The sequence below is a fragment of the Astatotilapia calliptera genome, chromosome 22 (genome assembly GCF_964374335.1).
Source record: "Astatotilapia calliptera chromosome 22, fAstCal68.1, whole genome shotgun sequence".
Classification (NCBI taxonomy): Eukaryota; Metazoa; Chordata; class Actinopteri; order Cichliformes; family Cichlidae; genus Astatotilapia; species Astatotilapia calliptera.
In genome coordinates, this window is record NC_137442.1 from 6600128 (window position 1) to 6627699 (window position 27572).

At 40.8% G+C, this 27572-nt stretch overlaps 1 protein-coding gene across 3 annotated transcripts in view; it reads left to right on the forward strand.

Annotated features, from left to right (window-relative positions):
• The window catches only part of pvrl2l (PVR cell adhesion molecule related 2 like), a 315388-nt gene that overhangs the window by 149742 nt on the left and 138074 nt on the right, over positions 1-27572 (forward strand). Inside the window, exon 7 of one of the 3 annotated variants that reach the window (XM_026155450.2) lies at positions 26469-27246. The exons of the other annotated variants lie outside the window; for them this stretch is intronic. Coding sequence (XP_026011235.2) covers positions 26469-27100 — 632 coding nt within the window. The 3' untranslated portion in view covers positions 27101-27246. Of the gene's footprint in view, positions 1-26468; positions 27247-27572 lie in introns of those variants that run through there. 3 annotated transcript variants of the gene reach the window in all.

A 27572-nucleotide genomic window follows, 5' to 3' on the forward strand; every position in this document is an offset into this window, starting at 1 on the left:
TCGGAGAAGGAGATTGGAATTGTTTCCTCTGAGAAAAAAGATTCTTTGTAGCCAGACGGTGCGCTGGGAGTGTGGGAGGTTCAGAAGTGGCTAAGCTGCTACTGTTCTTGCTCGAAGCATAGCATTGAGACTGACTCAAAGTATCACGGAGGGTATACTTTCCCCTACTAGCACACACACACACACATAATACACATAAAATAAGAGTTAACGCTCTAAAATCCTTTACAGACACAAGTAAAACCTTCACGCTATCCGCACACACTTTAAACTCTTTGAGGACAGGCAAATGTTTCATCTTTCTAAGTAACTGACATCAAGCCCAGACTTTGTGATGGTTAAATGTGTCCTTGGTGTTTCAGGGTTTGCCTGTTTTCGACAGCAGCAAAACAGCTAGATGATATAAAGTAACAAAGCGACTTAATCTCTCATTTTTGGAATGCTTACTTATAGAATTTGAGTCCAGCTCTCAGAAGAAAAAGGCTTTTTGTTTGACTGCTTAGTTCTCCTCCCTTTTCTGCAACGTGACTGCTTGTGATGAATTATACAACTGAAGTAAAACTCAACAATGTGTTGATAGAATTTGACAGAGAACAGCCAAAGTGTCCTTAAACACCGTGGAAAATTCCCTTTTTTTGGTAATGCGCATTCCATTGTTTCCACACAGGTCCAACATATCAGCTCAAGAATTTTCAGGCATCAGACATAAATCTTTGAAATGCATTTCATTTCAATGTCGTTCTTTACAACTGCTGGCCTATAATCAATAGGAGCTGGCCATGAAAGGAAAAAATGTCCTGCGCTTCTGAGTTAGACCATCTCATCAAAACCCCATAAATGACTTCGGCTGTCCAATCAAGGTTAAAGCACCTAAATTAAGGACTGAATTAGAATTGCAATCACAGTCACTGATAAACCAAAACTAAAGCCTTAACGTCTGCTGGAGGTTTTCTACCTATCTAGCTTCTACAGTGTGACAGAATGATACAGAGGAAGACCTGTTATCAACAATAACATTTATCTGATAAAGCAAATAAATGATAAAACTGCCACAGCTTATCTGGGGAAGAGTGTTTACTTCTGTTTACTTCTGAAAGCTTTGATTAAATTATGTAAGTGTATAAGGCATTTAACAAAGGTGGAACTTATTTAATACATTTTATTTATTGAATTAGAAAATGGAGCCAGATCATCCAGCACCTGGTTGTGAACTGACAGTTTTAAGCCCAGACTTTGAGATGGTTAAATGTGTCCTTGGTGTTTCAGGGTTTGCTTCTTTTCCACAGCAGCAAAACAGCTAGATGATATAAAGTAACAAAGCGACTTAATCTCTCATTTTTGCAACGTTTACTTATAGAATCTTTTTGTTTGACTGCTTAGTTCTCATCCCTTTTCTGCAACGTGACTGCTTGTGAGGAATTAAACAACTGAAGTAAAACTCAACAACACACCATCAGGCATGAGCATGTTCAGTGATCTTTCTATGCTTATAATACTTTATATAAATATAAAAGTAATTTATGATTAAATCTTTGCCCCTTCAAGACACTGTGGCATTTATGAATATTGGCATTGTAAATGACATCAAATAAGCTCTTATTTGTGGTGAAAGCAGGTGAATCATGAACTGTAATGAGTCTTCTTCACTCCACCAGGTCTGTCATCAGATCCACGGCCCAGTGAATATTTCAATTTCTGTTCTTTTGCATTGGCCCAATTCGAAAAGAACCCTACCGGGAAAAGTCACAGCACTCCAGATGGCCAGTCTGCCACTGGTAGTGAATTACAACAGGAATGGATCATTTGATTCACCTTTGTAAAAATCATCATCAAACATTCGGCTCAATGACCGATTCACCGACATGTGAGTGGCTAATGAAAGCACACACCGAGAGTTGAACCACTGACTCTAGTGAGCTAATTAATCATGCTATGAGCAAAACATGATACTGTCAGTCTGATATGGTTTGAATCAAGCGATTTAACTTCCGGTGCTTTCATTTTTATGTGCAACTCGTGGTTTTCAGGAGGGAAATCATGCAACAGTGTGATATTCACCTTAATTATATGTTGGAGTGGTGTTCCTTTTTATACCGCCGGTATTTATGAAAAACACAAACCTCGGTGTTCCTTTTTTCCTTTCATTTTATACAGCTTCACGGTAAAACTCGTCCAATCATTCAACAATTACACCTTGCGCTGAGACATTTTTGGCATTAAATTGTGATTTCTCTCTAGTGACCCGTATCAACATGCATTTATTGAGCCAATTAGTTCAGCTCAGGCTACAGGTTTAGTCGAGGAAGGAGACCATTACAAGTAACCCTTTCACCAACGAGGTTGGCCGTATCAAAGGTCAGCGCAGTTATCGAATGCTGTGGAGGCTGGAGCCGTAATGAATTAAATTGTGGTTTGGTATGTTGTGATATAGCTAAACTGTGCTATACAGATACTTCACATTGTGACTCCAAGCTATAGCTATATTTAAAGAACTTCTACAGCACTTCTATAGTAGAGGTTTTACTGACTGTTGTTGAATTTATTAGGCATCATGTATTTTAAATTATTAAATCAGAGCGATACTGATTGTTGTTCTGCAGCTTGTGCTCTATTATTACAAATTCACCACTTGCCACTTGTGGCAGAAGCCAGTTCCAGTCTCTCAGCATGAGTTGTAAACCGTTTGGCATGGAAGACCCCAGCTTCCCATAATGTAACAGTTAATATCCCAGGCACTCTGTGTACACGGGCTCATAACGCCCTGCTAATTTCCCCGCTGAGAACTGTTAACATCTTTTCTCTGTTCTGCTAAATGGTAGATGAAAGTATCATGCTGTCTCGCTTTTCTGCTGCCGTCAAGCAGCCGTCACGTGTCGTGATGTCCCACAGCCTCTGTTGCTTGGAGAAGGATGGAGATGAGCTGTATTGTGGTAGAATTGGCTGTATATAAAAGATCGACTTGATTCTGGGAAAGTGAAGGAAATTTTGAAGTGATTTAAACCTGCATTTCTTCTGATTGTGACATTAAACTACCTCTCACTTTAAGAACTCAGCTCTCGATAGTTAGCTTGGTGCCTTACTTATTCCGAAATGATGCTATTTTTTGTAATTTCGTATACTATAGTCCCTTGTGAAATGTGAAAGGGACCTCTCGCTGATAGGATGCTACTATATGAGCCTCGATAGGATAGGTTCATGTTTTAAATGCAGTCTGGATGGACTGTATAAGAAAGACCACAGTGATGGGGAAAGGGAAGTGAGGCAAAGGGAAAGGGGTTGGAGAAAGGAAGGAAAGAAGGGGGGTCAAGACGAGTTGAAAGAAGAGCTTGAACCACTTGGAGGCATTTTGAGAGCCGTAATAAACACGGACACCCACACACAGCACACACTCTCCTGGCCCATTTCCCTCTCATCCATCTTAAGCTCTCAGGAATAAATGTTACTGTCATACAGCTCGAGATTTTTGTTTTTCGCTGATGAGAGTCAAGTGTGTAGAGCATCCCCCCGCCCAATATCCGCAGAGACTGATACACACAACTAAACACGCACACTCCAGCCCCACCCTGCATCCCATCCGTCAACATGCACATGATGCCAGCTATGCATGGCTTGCTTGGTTGCCACTGCGCCAGCTGGATCTGCCCAGTGCACCGTGCCCAGAGAGGAGAGTGGGAGACGGTATTGGCAGGAAAAAAAAAAAAAAATTGGCTTGGGGGCGAGGGTATGAGTTGGGGTGGGCAGTAGAATAAAGACAGCATGATTGCAGAAGGGCTCGAAACCGAGATAGAGGCAAGTGTTTGGGGCGAGGACGCTGTGATGGGGAGGTACAGACGGAGGTAACAGCAGGAGGAGAGTGGCAGGAAAGTCCTCCTAGGACTCTGATGGCTTCTGGTCCAGTCTGAAAGAGTGAGCTGGCAGGAGGCTGTGACCCCCTCTGTCCTCTATCCCTCAGCCCATCACTCCACCTCCCACACCCCCCCATACAAAAAAGTCCTTTCATGGGGGAGTCCAGCTGGCAGTGGGCTGGGGGCGGTTGTTGCTGTTCAACACACACACACACACACACCCTCATATTCACACCCTTATACACATTTATACACACAGTCACATCTGAGTGGACCAGTGGAGAAGCATTTCCTGGATCGCCTGCAGCAAGTGAGATAGCCGTCCACTGGAAAGATACATACTCACTGTGCAGACACATCACATACACAACAATGTTTTACACATGCACACACAGACAAATTGGACCGTGGCGCTCTGTGCATAAAGTAATCAGACGATCTGGCCATAGGGGAAAATGCTGGCACCAACTCTCTATGACATAAAGCCTGGGTTAACCTCTGTACAAGCTAAATGAATCACACATAGGTTTGAATCACACATTCAAAGATTAGGTACAGGTTAAGCAAAGGAATTGTTGTAATGAAGTGTTTTATATTAAAGATGAGTACTGTACAAATTTTGCATTAATCTCAACAGCAGCCTGGAAAAAAGTCGTACATCTTTTTATAATGATTTAAAGGCCCTTCTATTCAACCTTGGAAATTAGTGCCTTAAATGCTGTGATGCATTGCACTGCAAAATTACTGTGCTGTTCTCCCTGTAAAAATGTAGTGTTAAATAGAAAATGAAGAAAAAAATACTGAACATTTTCTTTTCCATGAGTCTCAGTGGCCAGCGAGACTTCAGATAGCTTGGTTTTATTCCCTTCATTATCATCATCATCATTCACAAAGATAACAGGAAACACGAAGAAAGGAAGATGCTCAGACAAGGACTTTATTTGTGGCTCTTCAGCCTTTTTAACAATGAGGACACACATTTTGTTCCAGCAGCTAATAAATTTGGGGGTAACTCCAGGACTCTCTCATTGGATTAGAGATTTTCTAGCTGATCTTCTGCAGAAAGTCCGTATTAATCATGTTTATCTGGTGAAACCATTGTTGATATGGCAACCAATCTTTGGTATGTTTTATCACCATTGTTGTTTTTTTTAAATATGACATAGAGCTACAGGTCATGTTGCTGATTGCAGCAAAATGGAACAACCTCCACAGGATTTTCAGAACAATCATTAGTTGGCAACAAACCTCATTTGAGGGAAGCCTAGTCCATTGTTGCTGACCTACAACAGCCTCTTTGTTCTGATTTTAAATGCCCTCAGAACATCATTATGGGATGCCTCCACTAAAAAGGTGCCTGAGCGATCATTTGTGCCAAACGCAATCAGCGCACTGAATAATAAGACGAGGCAGGCACAGTGAAATAAACCTCATCAGATGACCTGACTATCGAAGTTGCCAATAATTTGTTGCTGATCAGTCTGTTGATTAATTATTTAACTATTTCAGAAGAGAGAAAAGTGGAAGGTTAATGCCCAACCTTTAGCCTCTGTCTTTAGTGCCACATGTATCTGAGGCTCTCGTAACTGTACAGAGGAGCATCTCTGTAGTATGTGATACACTATGCATCTCAGGCTTTGGTAAAGTAAGTAAAGACTTAAACCCTTAAACTGTCCTTCCAGCTCTTTGGGGCCTCCTGTATAGCTGATGTCTTGCTGCAGTAACAGACAGAGAAAGACCGCCTGTTTAGACTTCTAGTAAGATCTTATCTAATCTTCATGCCTCGATTAAGCTGATTCAGTTTCACTTAATTTGCACCCGAGGGTATAAAACTATAGCGTTGAAAAGAACAACACTCCTTCCTAGAGAACATCTTGTAGCTGTGGGAGGTGTGGATGAAAAGTTCAGTTGTGGTTTGTGCTTGGACTAGATAATTGCCTACTGCTTTACAAAGCTGGAAAACTGAGTGACTGAGATGGGGACGTGTGGCAGTATTCAGTGATTAAATACATATACTATTTTGTAAGAAAATCCTTTGCTTGCTTTATTTAGTCTTGAAGCTTCAGAGAGATTTCCCTATTGGATGATTTAGCTTGGCGTTGTTTCTTCTCCAAGTAGTTTGTGGAAATTTGTGCACCTTGCAGTTTCTTTGTTTTTACCTTATTATTATCACGACCTGTCTGTGACTGGCCTGTCTGCTTCAAAACATACAGCTGTGATTTATCACTGGTTCTGTCAAAATTGCAAGAAAAAAAACAAACAGAGCTGTCAGAGCTCCACTGCAAGACGGCGTGGTATGTCTGCGTGTGACTATTAAGAAATGTGTCTCCCAAAGCAAGATGTGCCTAAAATAATAACACATTCTACATCATTTGTTTTTTTCACCGAGAACAAAAAGTATGATGTTAGAGAAGCATTAACGAGAAGATTGCACTTGTCCTAAAGTGCTTTAAATAAAATAAAAACATTTTACAAGGCAGCAAGAAAAAGCAGAACAGAAACAGAAAGTCTTTAAAAGTGACTGATCTTTTCTGCCAGGTCGTTCGACAGCTGAGAGTCATTGTGATGTATGAACAAATTTAGTTTTGCTCAAGCGAAGTTGTAAAATTGTTTGATTTTTAAATAAAAGCAAGATGGATAAAAGGTTTAAATACAACAACAAAACGCAGTTTGTTCATATCCTCGACGTAATCAAGTATAATTAATGTCCATGATGTGAAAATTCATTTAGGATTTCACTGTGACTTTCAGACTTGGTAATTACTGATCTCCTATCACTTGTGTTTTTCTAACACCTCAGATGAATCTTGGCAGTAACACGGGGAGTCATTTAATCTAGATGAGCGTCATTTCCACTCTGAAATCATTTTACAGTTGAGCTCAATTTCCCAAAAATATATATGTGTGTGTGTGTGTGTGTGTGTGTGTGTGTGTGTGTGTGTGTGTGTGTGTGTGTGTGTGTGTGTGTGTGTGTGTGTGTGTGTGTGTGTGTGTGTGTGTGTTATTTTCCTGGACAATCAGAAACAAAGCCAAAAAGATCTGATAAAAACTTCCAGAAAGCTGAGAGAGAACCCTGCTTTCGCGCCCTCAGAGTGACTGCTGGGGCCGCAGCCATGCAAGGGTAACGTCTGTCAGGGAGATAAGAGCTGAGGAGAAGGCCTTCAGGCTATGGCTTATCACACACATACCTGGAGGGAATACACAAACACACACATACGCCTAGGACAGGGGTGAGAAGTCTTTCACATAGAGAGATTTGAGTTGGGGGGAGGTTTATATCTCACCTCTGTATCACTGGGCACCCGACAGCTGTAACTTTAGTCTGTTTCTCTGTCTCAGAGCAGGATGACCTTCCAGACAACAGATTACCACCACCAGTGTGGGGCCTCCAAGAAACAGAGACTGTGAAACTGTGAATTTCCACTGCTACATATTTGTTGTCTATGACTAGAGCTTTTTGTGTGACTGACCCAAGGCGATCAGTGGAAAAGGTTACTGTGAAGTTTGTAATAATTGAACACTGGTGTAAAATCGTCGTATCTCCTGTTCGTAGAGTTTCGGCGCTCAATGGCAGACTTTTGTAGAGCCACAATGACCTTAGGACTCAAAGGAGGCTATCCCATGAAACGTATTGGTGTAATTTGTCGTTTTAACTTTTTCAGAAAGATGTTGGGCTAACAGCATTCTTCTAATGTTTTTTAAAAAATTATATTATAACACAGTTATACTCCATTTGTTCTCTGGGGGCCAATCAAGTTTCACTTTGACAACTTGACCATTTTCTGCCTCACTAAGTAGGGATGGGAATGATCAGAATTTAATGATTCCAATTCCATCATCAATATCACATATCAATTTTATTCCTTATCGATTCTCTCTGGCTCCGCTTTGAGAGTCACCACCATCGCTAAGCAGTATATCAAAGACATTAGACATTAGATTGCTTTAGTGTTTCTATGTAAAATGACCAAAACACATCATCTCATAATTACCAGTTATAACAATATAAACCTATAGGCTACAGTACAACACCAAGAAAATGTCCATATGTCCATATCCACGCTTTACACTGTGATATTATTTTCATCCTCTGGCACATTAACTGAAATCAGCTGATTTTAGCGCAAGTGCAAGTAGAGATTAACAATTGGTTCTCGATTCCCATCCCTGTCACTAAGTTTCCAGTTAATGTTCAGCTGTAACCAAAGCCATTCCCAATGACATGCAGTAGCAGCTATTAAACAGAGTGAAATAAGGTATTTGCCTCTTAGGTTTAGTGTCAGTTCTTGTGTCAAACTAATATAGTTTGGCAATTTTTTATGAATTTCATAAGATAAGGGAAATGCATTTAATTTATTTAGATTCAGTCATTGAGGACTAACCCTTATTTTCACTGAATTTTCACTAAAATATTTTTCTTTGTTCATTAACCGGCCCCTGACCTGCTGTAATGCTTAGAAAATGGCCCCTGGCAACACAGGTTTAGCATCCCTGAGTATTGTGAAGAATGCCAAGTAAAACTGAAGCACAGAGTATTCGACAGCAGCCTGTAGTAAATGCTGCATAACAGACCTTACATTCAGTTTAATATATAATCAGTTGGTGCCAAAGCAACTAATAAACTTTAACGTAGTGTGGCTAAAAAGCATTTTGTATTTTGAGCTCTACATAAAGTGACAGTCATAACAGAAGAAACAGAAAAGGGGAAAATTGTGAGCAAGCAAGTAAATCACAACACATAAGTGAGCAATTATCTGCTCTGTCTCTTGCAGTTATCGAATATTATATGTGTATATATAATGTGGAGACTAATTACGCCTCTCCAATGCAATGCAGAGGCTGCTCTTGCTCAGTAGGATGTTTATACAACTGTGTGGGAGTAGACTTTCTGACATGCTGGCAATTAAAATGTTTATTATTATTCTTTGGAGGCAGTGTGCTCTTTAAATGCAAAGGTTTGGTATAATTTCATTAAAGTAAAAAAACTTACTCTACTACTATGAAAAGTGGAGATGCACCATCCAAGTTAGAGCAGAGTGGAGGCCAAGAATCAAGCATTAAGATCTCATTGCAGCGTAATAACTCTCTGTGTCTGTAATTCATTTAACATAATGTAAGTATAGCACAGTGCCTCTTGTTCCTCTCTATGTAGTGCAAGACAACAGCATTGGAATGATAATAGATGTGTTTTTGAAGCAGGAGGGTAGGTAGAGACATGAGGGATTTTAACCAAAAGGTCAAAAGTTTAGTCCCAACATCAGCCTGTGAGCATGTGCCAGCAGCTGCATGGCCTTTCCAAGGTACTGCATCTCCACTCCCTCAGTGTGTCTGTAGACACTGGTTAGAACTAAAATGTCAAACATATCCATGTAAACTCCAATGCTGAATTACAGGCAGAACATCAGAAATGAAACTCTAGTATATTACATGGGAAATGTAGCAAAAAAGCATTTAAAACAAGGTCTCTGGTCCAAAGAGTTTACCATTCAGTAAAACTATAATTAACAAAAGTGGGTAGAGTGATATTTAGGAAAATTCTTGTTCTGTGTTGTAGGTACAAAAATGACACCTAATTAGGATTAGGCCTGTAATTAGCTTAAAATACTAACATGGAGCATAATGGCTGTAAATTTGTGAGAGTGGCTGTGTGGTACAGGAACAAATTAGCAGAATTAACAGAGGGATTAGGCCTTTGATTAACTGAAAATGAACCAAAATAGGGTTCAAAAGGTGAAAACACAGAAACTGAGAGGATGCTGGTGCCACAGACTAAAAAGTGTTGTTATTCCAAGTCTCACTGCTAGATTATTTTCTGGGAAGCAAGCCAAGAATTTTGTGTTACACTCTTAGCTGTCTGCGGTCCTGTTTTTTGTCCTTCAAGACAGTGACAAAGAATAAAACTGAGATGCCACATTTTTCAACAACGGAGGTTTTTTGGCGGTTCTTTTCACAGACGCAGCAGCATCGCTTCCTACAGGTGGTGTTTGTGTTTTGTTCCCTGGAACAGGCAGGAGTCAGACGAAAGCCACCGCCAGCTGAGATTAAGCAAGCGTCGAGTTGTGAATAAGAAAAACTGTTTAAAATTGTCTGGAATTATTCTTCCATTTCTGTGCTCCTGTGATGTAACTCTTTAACATTTGTTGCAGATAAAAAAGCTTTCCCACTGTGTTGTTTAAAAGTTTTTTTCCCATTTTTTAAAATTCTACTTAATTGATATTACATGACCCTGTTGGCCAGTTTTGAAGCGTGTGATATGTCGACGAGACTTTCTCAGGATTACAGTATTTCATTCTTAGCTTTGAAGTGACCAGTGTGTGGACTTGGCTAGCTGAAATGTTAATGTTGTTCTTTAAAGGAGCCACTTGTGGTTAAATTCCAGTCAAGAACCTTCTCTTAATTGAATTCCAATCAGCTAATCTCCATCTCGACTTTGAAATAGATCCATCTGATCGAAACGGGTACATTATTGATATGAGTCAGAGTTGGAAAAGAAGCCGAGGGGCCGAAGGGGTTGAGTGTTGTGTGGTATGTGGTTTAAATATTTTAAAATGGGGTATTCGTTTTTTTACCTGAATATTTCACGCTTGGGGCCCGCGTGGGTTGATGCAGTCAAGACTTTCCCTTTTACTACAGCAGTCAAAAGAGAAGGGTGAGCTCATTGAGAGAGCTGAGCCAAGCCAGGCACTGCTGGTTTCAATCAGGGAGAGGCAGCATGTGGGTGACCCTTGAATGCACAAACGAGCACACGCTTACACATGCTCATGATGCACTGTATCCACCTCCCCTGGGCTTTTATCCCATTTCTTCGTGTCTCGCTTTTCAGTGTTTGTGGGTTTCTGAATCTCGCGTCCAAATCCAAACTTCTTCAGCTGTCTGGCTCCAGGCAAAATTACATGTAATAGTTGACTAAATACATTTCAAATAATGTATACAGCACATCATGAATATCACCCATAGCCTGTGTGCTCTATATACACCGCTGTGGATTTTTGTGGTACAAATCACCATCCTGCGATTTAAATGCACAAGCCCACAGTGTACTTATGTTTCGTATCTGCTTCGGCACACACGTTTATTTTGTTTTATTTTGTTATATGCACATTTGCTGTTGCACAGGCTCATTCTTCACTGGACTCAGGGTCAGATGTTACCTGCAACTGAAGCTTGGTGAGGGAGCAGTTCATGATTACCTCTGTGCTTCTGCGGCTGCTTTCTATTTCAATGTTAAAGACCCTGGGCCACAACTCAGCCACTCTCTTAGCTTTGTTTTTTTTTATTTTTATTTTTTCATTTTTTAATGCAGTTCATTCCTGCACACAGGTGCCGATAGTCACAAGAATACACACACGTGCACAGACACTTACATAAGCAGATAGAGCGCATGCACATACACACACTAACAAACTCCATCGAGACAAACACAAGCATGCACAGACACACAAATACTTGCAGAAGATCCAATTTGTGTTGAGGGCTTAGTCACTTTTCTCATTTCTCTCAGCGTTGCAACTGTGGGCTATTCCCTTCTGGCATGACGCATCCAAAAAGCTCAATAAACCGCCCATCTCGCTCTCCTCGTGTGTATGTGTGTGTTTATTTTTGTGTGTTTGTAATAATGAGCCAGACAGACTGGGTAGTGTCTAATCCTGCAGACCAGCTCACTGTCTTTCAATTAGCTAGCAGGGCTTGTTCAAGGCCAGGCTGGGTCAGACGGCTATCACAAACTGAAGCTAATCCACTATGAACTGATCAATGCAGAGAGAGGGAGAAGGTGTGGGAGGTTAACAGGGAGCGAGAGAAGGAGGGGTGTAAGGTTAGACGATTTGCATATAGACCTCTAGGCAGGTAAATGAAAGCAGGAAAGAGGAAATGAAGGGAAAACTGACCAGAGAAAATGAAGAGGGCAGGAGAGGATTGAAAAAGCTCAGTAAGTGCTGCATACGGACAATGGTCATCAGGCCAGATCTTAGTACTCAGCATCAAAAATTGATTCTTCATCCTCCTGCATAGCTTGCTACCTGTCTGATTGTATTCATGATCAATTGTAGCAAAATAATAGCCACAAAAATGGCAGCCATAGTAGAGTTGTACCTTGGGCGCTGTGACATTTTAACAATTGTATTTCTTAAAGCATTGAACATCCATGAATATATCTTGATGTCTGCTCTCACAACGAGATATACCATAGTCGTTAATCAGGTCTGCAGTGCAGGATAATATTGCTGTCTTGGTGTGTACATTTAAGTTTAGTGCCCCTGATCATATTCATGGACAGAGGTGGACAGGGAGAGCTGGATCTATCTGAACTGAGCAAAAGTATGCAAGCACACACTGGTTTCCTTTCCCCTCGTTCACCTTTGCTATTTCTCTCTGCTCTCTTGGGCCCCTTTAAACACCCCCCCCCCCCCCCCCCCCCCGCCTCCTCCCTCACTCACCCTTGTCTTTCACTCTCCTCTCTTCCGTGGTCCAGATTTGCTTAGAAATGAGTCACCCAACCACAAATCGCCCCATTTAAGAGGGAGGGAGCAGTGGAGGAGTGGTGGGTGACTTGGAGAGGGAGATGAATTGAGTGCGAGTGGGTGAGAGGGATTGAGAGAGAGAGAGGGAAGAGGGAGGCTGATGGCTGTTTTTCACTCAGCTGGTTTTGTTGATCAGTATCAGCAGCCAAGGTCTGGATGCAATCAGCTCCCTGCATTCAGCCAAGCAGAATGAGGCTAAAAATATATGTGACAGTGCACAACGCTGGCGCACACGCACACACGGATACAGTATCCAAATGGCATACGCACAGAGTGGCAGCAGTGCAAGTTCAATACATAATGCAGCACAGGCAGGGTGTAGAGGTAAGAGGACTTACCGGGGTTTTGGATTATGACACATGAGACTGCCGGTGCTCACATGTGTGTGCGTCTTTGTGCATGTGTCCGTGTCTATTAGCCAGGCTGTGCGATGAATTAATGAAGCTACAGACATGTAGGTGTGAGACATCACACTAATTATGCCAGCAGTGCTGTAGCCTCGCCATCAATAATGTTCATTAAACTACTGAACCCACTCATGTTGACAGCTCTGGGTACGAGTGTGTGGAGAGCGAGTGTGTACGTACTGTATGCGTGTAACTGAAAAAGACTTACGCACACAAGCAGTGAGTAAGCACCACACTTGGATGATGGATCACCGCAGATTTGCATTAAACGCTTCTTCATGTGGACACGGCTGGCAGACAAAGACATTTTTTTATCATCTCTTCGTGTCCAAAGTTTTAGGCGGACTCCATAATCAATAAAAAAAAAGAACTAAAACATCCCACTCATAGCTGTCTTTCATTTACATAATATGCAGAATTTTCATAGTCGGAGAGGTGATGTGATTCTTGACAAATAAATGCATTCACACCACACATGGGTGGAGCATTTAACTAAAACCGCTTTTTGTATGCTTTTGGCATATAAGTGAAAACAGTGTCATTAAAGCTCCAACAAAAAACCACTGAAAATAAGACTCACTGCCATGCTGCAAGACCATGTGGTTCAGTTTGTTAAAAGTATGTTCCAACTGCAGCACTTCATCCAAAATTCCAGGGTTGTAGTACATTTATTTTGATACCTAATAGCAAGCAGTTTCTCATCTCTGTAAAGCTGAGTGTTAACAAATTGAACCCCTGGGAAGCTGCAGCCCTGACCAATACTCAGTTGTTGCTTCATGTGTCCTCTCAGTGAGGGCTATAAACACAAATGGTAGAGGCAGTGAAATCTTTCCTTTCTTTCCCAGCAATTCTCTAACATGACAGCATGTGAACTACCGAGAAGTGTCCGGTAAATGAGCTTGTTGAGAGTGTTGTGACTTTTATTTACAAGCTGTGGTTTTCTTGTAATCAGGGAGCAAGAAAATAAATGAACAGTATAAAAAAATGTAACAAAGCAAACAAACCGGAGGTGCGATCACGTCCTTAGGCAGAACTCAAGAATCAAACTGCCTGTCTTTATATTACAGGGTTGTCTCTGTAATCACAGACCACCCTGCTGGCCCAGTGGGTAGTAAGTGCTCATTTTGCAAGCAGCAATCTGGGTTTGATTAAATCAGACTTACAATGCACACACGATTTCACTGCAGTCTTTTACCTAAGATTTAAAGGCTAATTGTAGAGACAGTTACAGTGAACATGACATCTTACAAGGCATGCAGTGATCCGGAGGCTCTTGACACCTCTAAGGTCAAAGCACTCATCATACAGGAGACACATATTTCTAAGGCATACCTAATTATCTACTGCTTGAGGATGTCACACAACCCTGTATAGTCATGCAAGAGAAGGTAGAAAATGTTAAGATGTGCTGCCTGAGAAGACATTTCCATTACATCTTAGGATGTGTGTGTGGGGAGGGGGGGATCTCAGTGGGTTATCCCGGCCTTTTTGTCAGATGACACCTAAACCAGATGTAAAATGCATATTATAAATGTGTATTATTTCCTGATGAATCCACATGAAGTGCAGTCTGAACATCAAGCTTGGCAAATGAAAACCAGTTGAAAGTAACCAGTTGAATGTTGAGCTTTCATTGTGCAGCACGGCCTTGTAGATTATATTACAAGTACACTAGAAAGATAGAATGAACGTTTTGGTTAAGAACCCAGTTCTTAAGCAGATTTAACCCATGGATGTTTCAAACTGAATTGACACTGTTGAAAAGCTTGAACTGACCTTCATTTTTAGAGACTGAAGTTCTTCAGATTCGTTAAGGATGCTTCACTGTGCTGCGTGTTGTCCGGGTCCAGTTGTAGTGAAATAACATGTTAGAGCCTTTTTCGATGCACAGCTAAAACTGCTAATGGCCTCAGTTTTTGGCACTGCAACATGCACCACAGGTGTTCAACTCAACTCACCCAAATGGTGTTAGTGGATGTACATGTACTCGAAATCAATATCCAGTCCTGTTACCTCCATGCTGTTCCCTTACAATGTGTTTTTATGACTGCATTTTACAACTGTACAGTTAATCTGTGCTCAGTAAAATTGCTGGCTGGAGTTTATCCCCTCGGAGGCTTTACATTCCTGTGGTGTTGTGTCAGAGCTTGGTGTGTGTATATGTGCGCAAATGTTAGCGTTTGTAAAACGTTGAGGCGCTTTTGTTGTGTTCATACATGCTTGTGTGTTTCGCAGGAACACACGCTTTCACCAAACGGGTGTGTACAGGGTGTAATTTTTGTGCACTTCAACTTCAGGCTAAGGGTGGTTATTAAGGTGAATGGAGCCAGGAGTGGGGGAAATGTGTGTGCTTTCGTGTGTAAGTGAGCCAGTTATTGAGTGTTTGTACGAGAGACTGTGTGCGCAGCAGCTGGATGCTAAATAAGCATTGAGCTCGAACAGGAAAGTGGGGAGGTACTTGGGAAACCTCGTGAAGTTCATAACCCCTGCAGGGGGCCGCAGAATGGGGAAAAATGTAATTAGACTGAATGCGTGTGCGTGTCTTTGTGTAGGAATGGGTTGCACTGATGTGTGTGTGTTCATGCATGCAAGTTTAAATGTGGTTCTGTAGAAAAAGAAATGCAATACAATTTTCAAGGTGAAAGAAATAATTAACTTCGCCCATTTATTTCCACTTATACCCATCCTTCTATCTATTATCTGTCCAAGTGGTCATTTATCGACACCCGCTACCTACACCCCCCCCCCCCCCCTCCCTGCCTTTTCCACTCTCTCCCTCCCATCTGTTTGTGCTTTTTCGTTTTCATGTTATCTGTTTGCTCTGTGTCAGAAAGCATCCATTTGAAATCCTGAGAGTCTGAGGAGAGAGAGCACAGTGAGGCTCAATGGGCCAAGAAAAAAGCCAAAAACCACATACTTTAAAAAAGCACTGCCTCTCCTCTCCCCTCGCCGACCCCTTCCTATGTCTCTTTTTTTGTAGTTTACAAGTTGGTTTTTTTTTCTTGTCTTTGCCCAATCTCTGATTATTTCCTCGCTGATGAAAAGTGAGGGGAGAGAGAGAGGCAGAGATGAAAAGCACCAGCTAGAATCCATGATGAAGAGACAGAATCGAAGATGATTTAGGAAGGAAATTTCCTCCCTCACTACAGCATCAAGGGGTTGCATGAGAAAATGATTGAGATCGTCATGGAAACACCGGTAGTTGGATTTGTGTAAGACTTTGGTTGCAGGGCAAAAGAAATATGTGCGCACACAGGCATGTGTGCGTACAGGACCTGTCTGTGTGTGTATGCGTGAAGCTCGGGAATAATATGAGGGTAATTGAATAGATAGTGTAGCTCTGTGTCGTTATGTGCGTCTGCATCTGTGCAAGTCTGTGTCATCAATGGTAATTAAGCAAAGTCTGTGTGTGCGTGTGTGGTGTAGTGTGGTGTGCAACCACTGCAGCTGAGTTCAAGATATGACACAGAAACACACTGAAGGCTTTTAGTATCTCATTGCTAATAGCTGCTGGTGGGGGTTGTGCATTTGTGAATGTGTATGTGTGTGCTACTGTCTCTATGTATGAGTGATTGGGACAGAAATGAAGAGCATTAATCGCTGACAGAGTATACATATGTGTATGTGTGTGACTGATGGTGTTTGGATGTATCGGTGTGTTTGTGTACAGTGGGTGGACGATAAAAGACAACCTGGATGTTTTTCATTAAACTTCAATGATTGGCGCACAAACTGTGACATAAAAGCGAACTCAAAGCCCCATTAAACATGGCACTACTACACAGCAAAATCTCCAGTGTTAAATTAACACTGGAGAGTGTCTATATGGGTCCACACCTCTGAGTGTTAAATTAACACTTTTGACAGTGTTATATGTTTAAAAGTAACCTAGTCAGTTTTGAAGATTAACAATGGCTAACACTGAGCAGTGCTGATTTTCTAACACTGGAATATTTCTAACATTTTGAGTTATTTTCCAGTGTTAGAAAATCAGCACTGCTCAGTGTTAGCCATTGTTAATCTTCAAAACTGACTAGGTTACTTTTAAACATATAACACTGTCAAAAGTGTTAATTTAACACTCAGAGGTGTGGACCCATATAGACACTCTCCAGTGTTAATTTAACACTGGAGATTTTGCTGTGTACTTTCTTAATGTCATGTATTTCCCAGTGAGACACTAAAGGATTGTCCTTTTAAACTATAAAGAATTGTGTAACATTAAACTTGTGTACCTTTTAGCTTTGTCTGCAAAAGTAAAAGTATGCTTTGAGATTATTACGCAGTCACTGTAACAGTACTAATTAAGTTGGAGGTTGTTGTGATGACTCCAGTAACTTAAGGAGAAACCCTAAGAGCTTTAGTTAATAAATAATAATGTGTGGCCTGCAAAGACACTTAAACGCAGTTTAAAGTGTTTGAATTTAATGTTCAGTTAATTATTACACGCTACAATTACTAACTTCAGGGAACCACTTATTATTTTCTGAATGTGTTATTAATTCTAGTGCACAAACTACTCTTCGTGGACCCAGGTTAAACTCTAATTTATTCCTGACACAATTTGTGCTCCATACAAATCAGATAATATTAAAGAGAATAGTTTGAAATTTAAGGGATTTTTTTATAGCACTCTCACTTCTGAGCATTAGCTGAGATGACTAGACAGCAAAGCGAAATTATATTTCATTATATTATCTTCTCTTGGCTATTGGCTCCCTGTAAAATACTAATAATTCAGTAATTGAATTTAAAATTCTTCTCCTCGTGTAGAGTCCTGAATGATCAGACACTATAATATCAAAAAGACCTCATAGTGTTATAGTATCCAGATAGGTTGCTTCTCTTAGACTGTAGGCTTATTTGTGGTTCCTAATTTCCAGAAGTACAATGGGAAGCAGAGCTTTCAGCTATCAGTCTCCTGTCGTGTGAAACCAACTCTCGATTTGGATTCAGGAGACGGACACCCTCTGCACTTTCCCTTGTGATAAAGCTTATAGTTAGGGCTGGATCAGGTGACCCTGAACTATCCCTTAGGTATGCTTCTGTAGGCTCAGGCTGCTTAGGGAGCAATCCTTTCTCCCTCACCTCTCTCCCACAGTTTGTGTTTTGCCCTTGATCTCTCTGTACTCCTCTTTTCTCCCCTCTCTCCCCTCACCCCGAACCAGTCACAACAGATGGCTGCCCCTCCTTGAGCCTGGATACGCTGGTGGTCTCATAAAGGGTCGTCTGATTGTTGGTGTTCTCTCTTTCATTTTGGGATCTTTACCTTACACTATAAAGCGTTTTCGAAATGACTGTTGCTGTGAATTAGCACTATACATCAGTAGATTTTAATATATCACAGGGATGCACTGCAAAACAAAACTCCAGTTTGAAAAAAAAAATGTCTGTTGTGAGTCTGAATTTGAAGCGTGGTGTGCGAAATCAGTCAAGTCCTTCACTGATTCATTCAGAAAAGAAAGGTTGTTTGAAGCGGTTGCAGCTAGAGAAATTCAAATCCGCACTGTCAGATGAAGTTTTTTCTCGAAGGTGATGGTTTTTCAGGAAGTAACACAAGAGCACCCCAGAATAAATGGATAATTATGAGACAAAGTAATTACAGTGATACCGAAATGCTTAAGGAAATGACCAGAAGCGTGACGAGTCAGATGCCGTTTGCATAAACTAGGTCATTAGATAGATAGATAGATAGATAGATAGATAGATAGATAGATAGATAGATAGATAGATAGATAGATAGATAGATAGATAGAACTTTATTAATCCCTCGGGTGGGTTCCTCTGGGAAATTCGATTTCCAAAAAGCACAGCACCGACAGAAGTTTCAGAGTTACAGAATATTATATATATATATATATATATATATATATATATATATATATACACACATATATATATATATATATATGTATATATATATATATATATATATATATATATGTATATGTATATATATATATGTATATATATATACACATATATATATATATATATATGTATATATATACATATATATATATATATATATGTATATATATATATATATATATATGTATATATACATATATATATATATATATATGTATATATACATATATATATATACTTCCAGATCTCTGTCCAGAAGAGCGCAGTCCTGGGAACAGCTAAGATACTGCGCAGGACCCTCAAGCTCCCAGGCCTCTGGTAGAGGACCCGAGCTTGAAGGATAAACCGCCCGCAGGGGCGTGCTGGGTGTATGTGTATATATATATGTGTGTGTGTATATATATATATATATATATATATATGTATATATATATATATATATATGTATATATGTATATATATATATATATATATGTATATATATGTATATATATGTATATATGTATATATATGTATATATATATATATATGTATATATATGTATATATATATATATATATATATGTATATATATATGTATATATATGTATATATATGTATTGTGCTGTAGTGTGTGTTTATGGGCACTATATGTGCATGTTTATATGATTGTTTGTATAAAGCAGACAATAAGAGAGATAAAAAATACTTGGCTATGTTTTACCTGTGTAAACTTATACAAGCCTTCCAATTAAAGTGTAAAAACCTCGTAAATCAGGTTTGCGTATGTGCTACATAAACACCTATGTATAGTTTGCCGTAATCGTATTCATAAGAACTCAGTTGGTTTGCGTTGCCATCCATGAGTAACTGCTGATGAGAGTCAGCTAGATGCCATTGTTGATAAAAGTCCTTCATGCAGACCCTTGTGTGTCTCTTTAATCATGCTTAATTTTAACCAGTCGACTTGCCCAAATTTTACAATCAAATCCCAGGAGCAATCTTTAAAAGTTTCCCTTTGTCCTAGTCAGCAGTGTTTACCTTCAGCTTGCTGCGTCAGTGGTAAAGGTTACATTAAAAATCTCTTCCTACAGTACGTCTGTGATTTCCAGTCCGTGCTGCCTCTGGGCCTCATTATCCAAGCATGATAACATTTAGCGTCTCCCTCACCTCTTCCACCTCCGCTCACTTCTGCCATGATTGTGAGCTTGTGCCTCCCAGACTGCTTATACATGAGTAAATCACAAGTAAACCGTGGGTTGTTTGTTCATGACTAATTTCATAAAGCACAACAAAACACGGTTTGAAGGTCACCTAGTTTCAATTAAAATAATTTATCGGTGACTTGGTTTAGAAACTGACTAAAACTCGTGTTTACAATTTCTTCTGGGAATAAAAATAAACCAAAGGTTAAGTGTGTTTAAAGCACAAGAAGGTTTTCATTAACTTATTATAAAGTGGAGCTTCCTGATGTTTGCCTTTGGGATGTGTTTTAATTTGGAAAAATAAAGTGACAACCAGACTGGCGATACCCACTCAGTGATTAGCACTGTTGCCCCACAGGAAGAGGGCTCTGAGGTTTTGGATCCAGCGTGGAGTTCTCTGCATTCTTGAACATTTTCCTCTGAGTGGACAGTTTCTTCCACCTTCCATCTTCTACGTTGATACTGCCTTTTTTAACATTCAGCTATTCAAGTAAAAGTTTAAAAAATGTTTTTAAAAAGAGGATATCGTGGGTAAACACAGAGGCCTTTTTGTTGCTAAAGATGGTCATTTGGTAGATCCTTCATCTTATCTGACTGCATTCAAATTGCTCCGGGAAAGCCGACGGTTAATGGGCGTGATGGTGTGTGAATGGGTCAGAGAGAAAGACACTGAAAAGTGTTTTGCAGTACTAAGCTAAGGCTAAGAGGCCCTATAAAAGTGTAGAACACTTACCACTTTTCACTTAGTAGCAGAGTGATGTTTCCATGTTTTATGCAGGCCTTCAGCGTAACCTTATAAACCACTAACTACAGTTTATTGGGTTGTTTGAAGTCATTTACATTTTTTTTGCCAAGATTTGTTTAACAAAGGTTAAAGATCGCCTTATTTATTCAGCAGGCACTTTATATATTCTGCATTATCTCTGATAAACTTGGAAGCAGTCTTGCAGAAAATGCTCCAGCTGAGCTCCGGAGAGCTGGTGAACTTTCCCTTAACATTGCAATTACTTGCATTTTTGGACCTTCTCAACCATCTAAAGTTTATATCACTTGGGTAGGAGTTACATTTTCTAGACATATACTGGTCTACAGATAAAAGAATTACTGCAGTCATGTAAAAGATTTAGTTTTTCAAAGGATCTCTACGGTGGCCCTGAAAGGCCAAAACGGACTGCAACTTAAGAAAACACCAGCAATAAGAAAAATGCTGCAAAAGCACACAAAACACAACGGAAACAGGAAAAACGAAAATGGAAATAGGAAGAAGGAAAACAGAAACAGGAAAAAACAGATTTCCAAAAGCACCAACGGACCAGTTGCAGGAACCAAAATATGCTAAGAATTGCGCTGGGAGACACTTGAAAGAAGTGGAGGATCTATCGGTTTTGTGAGGAAAGAAAAGATGAGAGGTAAGTGTGTTAGCCTGACTATTAGCCAGAAAAACCGTCATCAGTATTATATGAATCATGAGATTAAAACACACTTACCTAGCATATTTTGGTTCCTGCAACCGGTCCGCCGGGTTATTGTCTCCCCAGAAACACTTCCCTTGTGCTTTTTGTTTTTTGTGTGCTTTTGGAGTGTTTTTCTTATTGCTGGTGTTTTCTTAAGTTGCAGTCCGTTTGGCCTCTCAGGGCCACCGTAGATCTCTGCAAAAACTAAATACACCCTTACTGATTCCTGATAGCAACCAAGTGCTGCTAATCAAATGCACATGATTAAAAGATCATCAGAAAGTGTGAGCAACTCTATGAGAGCAGAGGAACTCTGTTTGATTGTTTAAAGAATTCAGAAAAATAAAAAGCTGGTACTTCTGTATGTGGTCCTAATCTGGGTACCCATTTGACTTTTTGTAATCTGAATTTAGTCATATGTGAATTTCTTCAAATTCTTCATCAACTTGCATCAACATTTCCCACAATTCAGCAGGAATCACTTAGTGGAAAAAACTAAATGTCAGACAGATGCTCTGTCACTGACAATGGTTTTGCTCACTTTTGTTTTGCCTTTTTTGGGAGGCTGTTAGGGTTTTTGGGGTATATTCATGGATGCGCTTTTACATGTCCTTGACCAAAAGCTGCTTTTAATTAGAATCACTCCTTGCTGTGGAGCTTCAACAGTGATGGCCTCTGGCTCGTGCTGTATGAGTGGAGCCTTCAGTTCTGAGAATCAAAACAAGGAGAAAGGAAGGAGAGGTGTGGTGAAGGAGATTCATGAAAGGTTATTAAGTTTCTACTACTTTCATACGCCTTACACCATTTCCCCCCCTCCCTCTGTTTGTCTCTCTCGCTCAGCCCTTCTAACTCTTTCCACCTTGCCTCCTCACATCCTAAATCTTCTCATTTAGATTATCCCTACTGCAGTGAGTGTAACTGAGTAGCAATGGGTAGTTTTCATGGTTTTCTCTCTCTCTTTCCTTTACTCTCCCCCTTCCTTAATCTCCTCCATGTACATGACACTAATACAGAGACTGATATAAGCCCCCCTGCCTCTCTCTATGACATTTATCACTGTGCTTCTTAATGCAGGCAGGCTGCCTCTGTTGATGAGAAATAAGGATGACAAGCATGGCCTATTTTCTAGCTAACGGTCTTTGCTATTTTCCACTTTTTTGGGAGGAAATATGCTTGCAGAGAAGTGTTTACTAAAGCATCTCATAAGGCAGTTGACAAGAATTTGACAGTCATGTTGATCATACATCTGGCACGTTTTTTGTCAGAGCTGATGGGATCCATTAGTGTTTCAGATCATGCAAAATGATTTCAGACAGTGCCTGGAGAAACACTAAATCTGATAAATGAACATTAAAGATAAATACACTTCTACCATTTTTATAAGCCATTCACTATCCTGGTGTCTTTATGAAATCAAATGTACTTATCCTAGTGATTCACCTGTCACTTCTACCAATTTACCATGCTCTGTCCAGCATAAATGTGCTATGTTATAGCAACAAAAAGTTAAATCTGATAGTAAGTTAAAAAGTCCATGTATAAAACTTGTCCATCGAGGAATCAAAACATGACTTTTTGAAGAAAAACGTACAGTATTGTGTCGAGATCCAGTCACATTAATCATCTGGTCGTTTCCTCTCCACCTCATAGTAATTTCAGGACTCATGTGTGGTAGGGATCTTCATGTCTAACTAAGCTAACATGAAGTCAGATTCACCGCAGCTGCAACCAGAGGTCCAAAATATGTCTAAAGGGATCTCTGTGCTTCCCACTTCACTTCCTCTATCACTAAACACATTCCTTATTACTTTGTCATCCCAAACACTTATCTTATCTTATCTGATGATCATTTCCTTGGTTAGTCAGTGAGTGATCCACTGCTTGCTCATCATGTGACAACAACCAAGACGGCAAAGGCCAAAATGACAAACTCACAGCTTGAAAATGGGAGTTTAAAAACCTGCATGGTGATTTTCATACAGGTCTGTGGGCCGCCCTTTGGTTCTGTCTGAAGATTAATCATCTCCTACAAGGTTTTTTAACACAGTCCATCCCATTTTTAAGTCAAACAAACCCTGTTTTTTCATTGCTTTGATTTAATGCTATGATTTTTTTTTTGGTAAAACACTCGTGCAGTGAGCATAAGTTTATGCTTTTGTTTTACAATGTGCATTTGAGAAAGCCACAGAGAAATTTACAAAAGAATATATAAAAAATTGTAAAATGTATAATATATAATTATATATTAACCTCTAAAAAAAGAAATGTTGCTTGGCTTTCCCTGCCAAAAATTCCCCGTGGTTCACCGACAGCTGGTTTTAAGTGTGTTCATTAAGTTGAACCTGTTACCCTACTCAAAATGACCTTTCAGACATTTAGTCCTTTTCATTAATCTGACAGCAAAATTATGTGTGTTGGCTTCATGTCTTAATGAGCTGTTCATTTTCTGTAAAAGCAGCCCCACATAGTAAAATTTACATATCGCTCTCTACATTTACACACGTCTGAACAAACACTGTGACTAGGGAATTGCTTATTTTACTGGAGAATGCCACTAACAAGCACAACAAGCAAATAATAGCACATTATCTCACCAAATAAAATTAAGGCATGGTCACGTGCATTGTGATGCATTTTCCCAGTTCCAAATCAAGAAGAGCGATCTCTGTCTTGCATACAAGGATCAGGGCAACTCATCTCTTCAGCGCACACATGCACAGGCTCAAGTGACAGCTTTCAAGAGAATTAAACATTCAAAAGTGTGGCTACACTTTACCAGAGTCGCTGCTGACAACGCTTAATAGCGAGTACAAGTGCTGAATGAAGTGCAAAACATCAACATGATTTATGTCCGAATGACAGAATGTCACCGCTTTAACAGATTGATGAAGCCAGCAGTTTTACATATCCTGTCTGAAAAGGGCAAAAAAGAACAAGACGACTGGCATCCGGCTGTCAAACAAGCAACAAAGTTCCCATCCGCGAGATCATTGCTATTTAAATATCAGCCACCACCCCTTAGCTATGGACTTCGAGAGAAAATTGGAAAGATAATCACGCTGCTCCTGCATGTGACCTCAGACTTAATGAAAAATGAACATGCCAGCTCTAATGGGCCTTTGTAGGAGCATTGTTCTTTATAGCCTATACAGAATAATAGATTTTTAAGCACTTGATTAACAGAAGGACGGCAGCCACCAAAGACCTTCCACAAAAGGCCATTATTCAGCTGTCTCTCACTCAGGCACTTGATAAATGCCACTAATGCTTAAAATATAAATGGCACAATAAATATAAATAACACTTTGGCCCACATGTTGTGTTTCCATGCCAATCTGTAAGTTTGCAAAGAGAGAGGAAACTAGGACAGGGAAAGTTGGATTCATCATCCTTAATGCCTTCTGTCACTTCAATTGGATATTACCAGACACTGTCCCCTAATTTAGACATCATATCCTGTCCCTAGAGCCCCGCCTCATTCGCCCAACCCGTCTGTCTCACCCTGGCATAACCCTAATGCATCCCCATGTGAGACCAGAGCAAGTGTGTTTGAAATCAAACTGAGACCTCTCCTTTTATCTCCCTTCCCCTCTTGTCTGCTCTTCTCTGTCTCTCTCCCAAACACTCTTCCTAGTCCTTTTTCTCTCCTCTTGCTCAATTCCTCTCTGCTTTTATCTCCACTCTTTTTTCTCCTACACCATCAGAATGAACAATTTGTATGAATCACAGGCTCTCTATCCAGGCTCACTTATAGTGACATCCCCCCACTGGTTTTGTTAGCAGAACTCCTGCTCGCTAGCTCCATACACATCATTATTTGATGTCCAATGTGATTTCACTGAAAGAAAAAAGAACGTCACTGCCTCAGTGGCGCTGCCCTGGCATGTAACCCCACACAATGATCATTTCAGCCAACCTCAGATTGTTTGATTGGCATTCACTGCTGTGTTTGCCAGGAGTGCTGGCAGTACATTGCTGTTATTTGCATAAAACAGGAAGGGGCTCAGATTCCCCTGCTGTTCCACGTTTCGCTGCCCTTGCTGCACCCCAAAGAAATATCTGAATGTGATTCGCAGACAAGAAATTATAAAAGAAAAGAGAATCATATTAGCTGGCCTTGTGCAGTTTTGCACTAATACTCAACACTTCTCCTTTCCTGGTTTGAGACTTTCTCTCTCTCCACTTTTTAGCCCAGCGTGAATCTTTCCGTACAAATCCTACCCATTTTTCTCTCTCTCATACTCCTACATAGAATCCTTTTAAACATGTCCTGGTAGGAGTCTTGCTCCACAGTGTGAACCTTTTACCTTCGTGTGCTGCTGATCAGTGAGATCTGGATTTGGTCCTGGGTTGACAGCGGGCGATCGCTCTCCCTGTGGTTTGACTAGCTGACCAATAAGGGAGGCAGACGAAGGACGCGGTTCAAGCAGAGGATGGGATGATAAGCAGGAAGGAAAGGAATAAGGAGGGGTTTTAATTGAGAGTAGGAAAGAAAGAGAGGGTAAATATAGAAGGGATTAAGCATTGTGGCACTTAACAGTAATGACTGTGCTCTTATTTAACCCTTTCCAAGTAACTCCTCTGCCTGTCTGTCCTGTGTATCTGTCTCTGTGTGTCTGTCTGTGTGACTCTGCTGGCTCTAAACCTCTAACCTGCGGCAAAGTCGGCACAATACTCGAAATAAACCGCTTTTTTTCTAAATCCTTCTCTCATTTTTGTTTCAATCTTCAACTGAAACGTGTGGAGAGGCAAACCTGGCTCACACCAACATGAAGTATAGAACCAAGGATCATCTCAGTAGTAAAGGCTTTGCCCCAGCTGGCAAAGGGGGGAAGGGCAGCAAAAACTGAAGTGCCAGCAGCTGGACTGAAATGCATATAGAGCAAAATGTCTGAAAAATGCAGCACAACAAGCCTCTGGGAGAGAATGAATGAGTGCCATTCAGCCTGATCCCAGCAATGACTGACTGCACCCTCACCAAGGGATTACACTGAGAAGAACATTACCACACACTTGTAAGAGGATTGTAACACACGTAGAAGAAGACACTACTCCTATCACTACAGCACACTCACAATAAGAGAAGAACTGTCAATACCTCCTCCAAAACAGCCGTCATTTCCTTCATTTTTCTTTTCCTCCACCCATTTTTCCATCCCTCCTTCCAACCCCTTCATCCCCTCTGCAGAAGCCTTGGAGGATCCATCCAGTGCCGGTGTAGTGGCAGGCGCAGTGATCGGCTCCCTTCTGGCTCTGCTATTGGTTGTTGCGCTCATTGCCGTCCTCCTGACCCGCAGCCGCCGGCAGCAGAGGCGCGGGTACCCCAGCAGTGGGGACTCCATTGCAACAGGCAGCGGTGGAAGCAATGGCGGAGACTATGGCAACAAAGCCCGTCTGCTCTTCAGCAACTCCGGTAACAACAGCAGCAAGAATGGGACTGGCACAAACAACAACGGGCCCATCTACACGTATCGGGAGGGCTGCGATGCCACAGGAACTCTAACAGAAAAGGCCAACGACTACCACCATCATCATCTCCACCACGCCTCAACCGGCAACGCTCCTACTGCCCATGACATCCTTCTTAGCAGTGAGATGGATGAAGCTGAGAGGAGGAAGTTTGACCTCGATGACAGCATGGAGGAAGAAGAGGAGCGATACGACAGATTTGGAGGAGCGGGCGGAGGCGGAAACATTCTGCCTCCAGCCTATCACGTCCACCGAGGCCACGCTGGCGAAGAAATGGATGTGTACCTGGACGACGACATGGAGTCTCAGAGAGACGGCTCTGTTATTTCCCGGACTGCCATTTACGTCTGAGGAAGAAGGGGACGGATGGAAACGGCAAAGGCTGAAGATAAGGAAAGGAGATGTAGTGGAGGAAGTGGTGCATCCGAGCCAGCCCCTTTCATCTCTAAACAAATCAGCATCACCTCCATTAGCTAGACACCTGCCTGCTTATCATTCAACCTGATTAAAGATCTGCCATCAGTTATATCCTCTCAGCCTGACAGTGACCGTATACTTTGATAAAAGGTGGATTTAGCGAAAAATAATAAAAGGTTGTTGTTAGGCTGATAAAGGAAGACTTGCAGTGGAAATAGTGCACTGTGGCTGAATATGTGACTGTGTTTAACTGTGCCATGGAGAAGATTGGATTCAGTGTCACGGGAATAAAAAAATACTGCCAAGAGCAAAAAAAGCTACAGTAACACAATGCTGCTTATTGCTACGTTCTTGTTTCTTCAGCTTTGCTGTGTGATTATGTGCTGAGTGACTAAACTGTTTGTAT